Source organism: Rhopalosiphum padi, chromosome 4 (assembly GCF_020882245.1).
Source record: "Rhopalosiphum padi isolate XX-2018 chromosome 4, ASM2088224v1, whole genome shotgun sequence".
Classification (NCBI taxonomy): domain Eukaryota; kingdom Metazoa; phylum Arthropoda; class Insecta; order Hemiptera; family Aphididae; genus Rhopalosiphum; species Rhopalosiphum padi.
Window position 1 is genome coordinate 38,005,017 of NC_083600.1, and position 7,350 is coordinate 38,012,366.

Sequence of the window (7,350 nt, forward strand, 5' to 3'; positions counted from 1 at the left end):
GTCGTTAAATTACATAATACAACAAACACCTAAACAAAATGTGTGCAGTGTTTTCAACAACAATTTAATCAAATAAATAAGAAATTTTAGAAAATTCCTTTATAAAAGTTGTTTCCAGTGGATTCATGTTTTTAAAAAGTCCACGGGGGCTTTATTTTTCGTTTTTGATTTCTAAAAAAACGACATATTTTAAACTAAAATTTACATTTGACACTAAAACTCCTACCTATGAGTTGAAGCAGTAAAACAATTGAACTACATATTACACGTTGATAAAAAGAAAAAGAATTTAATATTGTCTTTAATAATAAAATACTACTGAATGTGTTCCGATCAAATTAAGATAATGGACAGCACTCTAAAATGGGCAATTATTTATTTCTCAAGCTTGTAATCCAAAAGACTTGGAGTCGCGTACATAATTTATTAAATGTTCAAGATTTAAAGATTCTTATATAGATTTGACCAGTATTATCGTCAAGGAATATTTCATCTAAAATCGAGATGCCTTAGAATTGTACCTATTGATAATTCGTTGGAAAAACGTTCCTTAAATAAAATATTATGGTTAAAATTTTAAATAATTCAAATTTGGTAGTTATCTATTTGTTTTTTAGGTATACTTATCACTTATAGTTAAAAACTAGTTTTTTATTAGGTCGATTGTAAGAAAAAATTATTTTTCTAACCTTAAACCTTTGAGTAATATTTCAGATATGAGTGATAGCATCTTTTAGTAACTATGTCAGCAGATGCCTTATTCCGCTATGAATTTGAATTTTTCTTTGTCAGCTTCAAGGAAAATAATATAAAGGTGGATCAGTGGTTCGAATGTAGTGCATATTACAGTGTATTGCCTAACATTGTTTTTTTCGACAAAGGCAACGTTGAAAAATAAATCACAAAACAAAAAATTGAAAACAAGAATTGAAGAATATAATTTATATTATTATAAACGCTGAATATATGATGTTGATTAAAATCAGTCAGTAGACAATAAATTAAGTATTTTCGACAATTTTACGAAAAAAATGGCTACATTCAATACATCTTCTTTTGCAGATGTCTCATTTGACCATCATTATGAAGTGAACAAGATTTATCTTCTGTATGTGTTGAACAGTGCCTTATTAGTTGTCCACTATTAGCAAAAAATTTGTAGTAACGTTTTTTTCCTGCGTGCATTTGTCAGTGTGCTTCGTCAGATCGCAGTCAACAGCGAACGATATGTCGCATACATCATATGAGTACGAGTTTTTTCCGTATGAAAATGCTAAAAACTGGAAATCTTGAAAATTGTAAATTCGTGTCCCCGTTTACGACTTTTTTTACATTATTGATTCATATAAATTATGAGATGATGAAATTAGATATACCCACTAATATTTTATAACATTTTATAATTTCTAAAGTTTGTGGATTTAATTGAAACGTGACAGATGTTATTGAAATCTATAGCAGCGCAATATGAGTTTTTTATGATATTTTTCTAAGCCATTCCCACGAAATATTCGACGATTTATAACATATAAAGTATCCGCACAGAAAAAAAATATCCTAAAAATGTTTTCAACTCAATTTTAATAAATTTTCCCTAGTTTCAAAAACTTTTTAAATATTAAAACAATATCCATTTTAATAGAACATTTGTTTATACTCATTGTCACAGTATAAAATATTCATATAGCTATTTTTATTAAAATATTTTTTTCATATTTTTATTTTTATTGTATAAATAGCATTGCTTAATAGTATTATGGAAACGATTTATAAATTATAAATAATATATTTATGAATTAATTATATAATATATTTATATACAATATGAATAACAACAAAACACAACTTTTTTTTTCAATACAAAATATTGATAAAACAAAATTAAAAACCAAGTATAAGAAGTTGAAAATTATAAACATCATTTTTGATACTGAATGATTTGTTATTAAAAACAAAAACAATGAAGCAAATTAAAAAAAAATATATATATATTTTAAAGATGAAATGATTTTGTATTTGCTCTTTGGTTAAATCATCAACTAGAAATATAAACTTGAATAATAACAATAATATATTATTATTATAGTTCAAATTTTTTTAGGAATTCAATTTTTTAATATTTTAAATACCATATTTGACCTGTTCAATTTCCAAATTAATCCATAGCACTACTAAAATTAGTAGTTATAATTAAATATTTTTCAAAATATCTATACTGAGTTCACCACACTTGACCTTATTCGGTCAATTGAACACCAAAGTAGAATATTATTATTATTATTATTATTATCATCATTGTATTTAACGACCACTGCAAAGCTATATAATATAATGTGTTATAGTGGAAGGAACGTTTCTCTTTGCAAACATAACAATAATCGCAGAAAAACTTGAGTGTACCTACCTACTATATGAGTGCAATTTCAACGTGGTCGCTTTTCAGATTTTTACTTCACTATTTTGCAACGTCCGGTTCATATATAATACGTACAATCGTATGATTAATGCGCCTTCGTATAACAGTTCATTGTAAAAGCGTGAATTATAATATAATACATTTTTAAGATATATCGATGGATGGTCTAGATTTCTACGTGAAGTCGCACTGTAATATATTTCAGAATTATTCAAAGATTAACTAGTTAAAAATTCAAATCTAAGTTAAAAGGTTAAATTTCTTATTGAGTTAACTAGTAATTATTTTAAACGGTGAACTTAGTCATTGAGATAGTTTAGCGTTTTCCAGTTAGTAGTTTTTCATTAATAACGGTATAAATTATTAGTAATTAAATAACTCTTTTTTATTAAATCACGCTATAAGGGTGTACAATGTTTTTTTAAAAATTAAAATAACAAACTAATAAAAATTATGCCTTGATTTAATATTTAAGTCGACACACATGTGTTATTGTCTAAACCACTATACATCTAGTACAATAAGAAGAAATAGATAAGAAACATTTTTTAAATGTTCCATAATACTTATAGTTGTTATTTAAAACCATTAAAAGTTGCACGATAATTATACTATAGGTGTTGTCCAGATGACAATGAAAAAAATCGATTAAATTATTTTTAACAGAACTAAATTAACATTTGTATCCACATACATAGTACATACTCATTTAAACCTGATAGTAAGTTATTAGTTATTACAATAAAATATTTTAAATGGTAATAATTAAAATTCATAAAACAAACTCTAAAATGTCCCTCGTATTTTACAATAATTATTACTATTGTTTATTTTATCATTATTCGCCATTATTTCGCCTAAAATGAGGTTTATTTCGTCCACTTATATTTAATGTGACTATAATATGAAACATAACAATAATTTCGTTCAATACGATTAGAACGTTTGTGAACGATGATTTTTGAGATGTATAATTAGTGTGCATGAAAAGTTAAAAGTATATTTTATGTATTACGCATTTTATTTCTGTCAAAAGTCAATATTCGTTTGCTGATCGATTGAACATCTGTGGCGATCGATGTTTTGTGTAATAGCCAATAGGTCGAGTTTATGAAACCTCTAGGCCAGAGGTTCCCAAACTGTGGGTCGCGACCCAAAAGTGGGTCGCGATTATACTTTTGGTGGGTCGCGCTATTTTTTTAAATAATACAAAAATATAATCATCTATTACTTTTCGTTGATGTTCAAAGTTCAAATTCAGTTTTATCGTCAATCCTTATCTGTGAGTGTGACAATTACGAGTTTACCAGCGGCCGTGTCAAATCGACACAATCAGATTAATAAAGAATAGTTATTGTAAATATAACGATTTACCTATCTGAAACAAATTAGTAGATACGTGAATGTCGCTTGACGTTCAAAACTTTTGATTATTTTCAGTAACACGCGGCACATCGAATACGATACACGTACGCAGTTTTATATTAAATAGTACTTTTTGTTTTAAATAAATTCATTTTTTGTACTATGGACAATTGGTTAAACAAAAAGTCAATGAGTCAAAGTCAAGAAAAAATGGAGACAATATCTGTGTCAACAGTCAAAAAAAGAAAATTAAATTACGATGAGCCTTCAACAAGTTCTTCGGAATTAAAACAAAAAAAAACTTGCAGAAAATATTGTCCGGAATATTTGCAAATTGGATTTACGTGGAACGGAGACGAAGAAAATCCACGACCACAATGTGTTATTTGTGGATGTATACTTGCAAATGAGAGTATGCGACCAAACAAATTACATCGACATATCGATACGAACCATCCAGAAATGAAAGGTAAACCACTCGATTTTTATAAAAAAAAACTAGAATCTCTAAAAACATCCAAAAATAATATTTTTAATTTTACTGCAACTACCCAAAAAGCTACGTACGCTTCATATAAAATATGTTTACGAATTGCTCAAACTGGTAAGCCTCACACAATTGGTGAGTCTTTAATTTTACCAGCAATCAAAGACGCAGTCGGAATCTTGTTTGATCAAAAATGTTTAAAAGAAGTTGAAAAGTTATCGCTTTCAAATAATACAGTGTCGCGTAGAATCGATGAAATTTCTGAATGGGTAGAAAATAAACTGATTGAAAGAGTTAAATTGAGTAGATGGTTTTCATTACAGCTAGACGAGTCCACAGATATCCAAGGCTTATCTCAGATGATTGTTTTCGTACGTTACATATGGATGAATGAATCTCACGAGGATTTTTTGTGCTGTGAACCGATTATTCGAGGTACAAGTGATGAAATTTTTAATACTCTTAATACCTATATAACAGCGAAAGGAATTGAATGGACGAAATGTGTCGGGTTATGTACGGACGGCGCCCGAGCATTGTGTGGTAAGAACAGTAGTGTTATTACTAAAATTCGTGAAATTAACCCTAATGTGCCATGGATGCACTGCAATATCCATAGGGAGGCATTAGTATCAAAATCTTTGTCAGATGATTTTAGAAGTGTATTAAACACGTCTGTAAAAATAGTAAATTTTATTAAGGCAAGGCCGTTACAGTCCCGTTTATTTGAGAAGCTTTGCGAAGAAATGGGCAGTATTCACAAATCACTTCTCCTTCACACTGAGGTACGTTGGCTATCGAGGGGGAAAGTTCTTACAAGACTTGTCGAACTTCGCGAAGAAGTCACTTATTATTTGGACGAAAAAAATGATTACGTAAAATTCTTACGTGATGTGAAGTTTATTTTAAAGCTTACATACTTAGCAGATATATTTTCTAAATTAAATGAACTTAATTTATATTTGCAAGGTATAGGCGGAGATATATTTTCAGTTCACGACAAAATTCGAGCATTTATGAAAAAACTTTTGTTGTGGAAAAATAATATTGAAAACAAAATGTTTGACTGTTTTGAATCATTTTCTAATTTCATAATTGAAAATCAAATAGAAGTTGATGATAGCATTATTACATCTATTTCTGATCATTTACAAACACTAAAAGATAATTTTGATTCATATTTTCTGAGTGAAATGGAGAACTATCAACAAATGAAATGGATTTCAAATCCTTTTCAAGAACATGACATGACAAGTGGGTTATCAATAAGAGCTAAAGAAGAATTAATCGAACTATTTGAAGATAGTGTGTTTAAAATGAATTTCAATCGAAAAAAATTAATAAGTTTCTGGTTATCAGTTCAAGAAAATTATCCAACTGTTTCCAATGAAGCTGTAAAGATGCTACTCCCATTCATTTCATCATATAATTGTGAGGTTGGTTTTTCGGCAATGGTTGCTATTAAAACCAAATTACGGAGCAAATTGAAACTTTCAAACTCACTGCGTCTCAAGCTAACCAATGCTGAAGTGGATATCGATGATGTGATGAAAAAAAATAGGAAACAATTACATCCTTCACATTAAAATTATATACTTATTAAATTTTACTAATATATTATACTTATTATACTTTTTTTTCGTAATTACATAAAATTTTATAAAATAGTTTAATTTTCTGTTGTATGGTAAAAAAAAAAAAAGGTCATTCATTGATATTGTGGGTCGCCATATTTTAAAAAATTTTCAAAATGGGTCGTACAATAAAAAGTTTGGGAACCTCTGCTCTAGGCTCTAATGCGTTTGGGCGATATCTTTTATTGATATGGTGTACAACGTGAAAAGTTGCTGCACAATGCATAATTTTTCCCTCGCATTTGAATAGAACTAAGACTGAATCTATATAATATGAATATCACGAATAAGATTAATATATACAAGTGAATTAAATAAAAAGTATAATTAATATTCATTAATACATACTATACCTACAAAGTAAAAAAAAAAATGGTCTAAACAATGCGTTTATACGATCATATCGTTTTGAAATATCGAGTTTTTCTATAAAATTAATAACGCAATTTAAATATAATGTAATGCAAAACGTATCATAAAGTATAGTTTAACATTTTTATATTCAATTGTTTATTTATAGAAATGAAAAATATCAAAAAATGCGTAAAATTTCAAAACTTCCGTTTGCAACGAAATTGTAGCAGATCGCCTAGTTCAAGTTGAAATATTTGTGTACACGCTGTACACATTATATAGTCGTACGTTTTGTAACATCTGAAACTTTAAAGCATACACGGTTTTAACGCGATAAATAGTGTTTTTCACTCGACTTTAATTTATACAACTACTTAAGTATAATATTATTTTAGCGCTGTACGATAAATTCGTAATATTTTATAGATTGTAAGATACGTGTATATAAAGTTATTATTATGTAATATATAATAAATACATTCGTCGTTTATAATTTATGGTTGCACTGGGCGGCGTATCTATGTCCGGCAGTCTCCAAAAGTATTTACAAACTTTAATAATAAATAAAACTGCTTGTCGTGTACGTAATAATATATTATTAATAATAACAAACGATGACAAACTGCGGTGTCGTCGCGTGAACGTTTTCAGATCGTGAGTCAAATAAAAATTATATTGCTGCACACATATACATGCTGCAACCAAACGTCTTGTAATGTTTTGTATATTAACTCACGAAGAATTCACCCGCAAACGCTCCTCAAAAAGTCAAATCTAAAAATCAACAATACTTACTGGTAAGTGAGTTTATATTTGTTGTCGGCGATCATGAATACACAAAATATCTTTATGATAAAATCATAGACCTTTTTTTAGCATAAGGTCTACGGATAGAATCAATAAAAAAAGATAATAAATATTCATTCATTCATTCAAAAAAAAATATATATATGGAAAGTAATAATTGTATATTAATTACCTGAATATTTAATAATAATATTATTATTATTTTTTTATATTATTTCTAGTTTAATATTATCGTGTTTTTCGGCTGAATAATTGTAATATATCGAACATCGAACACACGCCGTTCG

At 27.9% G+C, this 7,350-nt stretch overlaps 1 protein-coding gene across 1 annotated transcript; it reads left to right on the top strand.

Annotated features, from left to right (window-relative positions):
- The first annotated feature begins 3,547 nt into the window (after positions 1-3,547).
- Positions 3,548-5,933, top strand: LOC132930766 (zinc finger BED domain-containing protein 5-like). Its single transcript, XM_060996809.1, has one exon. The coding sequence runs from the start codon at positions 3,944-3,946 to the stop codon at positions 5,852-5,854; it is 1,911 nt and encodes a 636-aa protein (XP_060852792.1). The 5' UTR covers positions 3,548-3,943; the 3' UTR covers positions 5,855-5,933.
- The last annotated feature ends 1,417 nt before the right edge of the window (positions 5,934-7,350 follow it).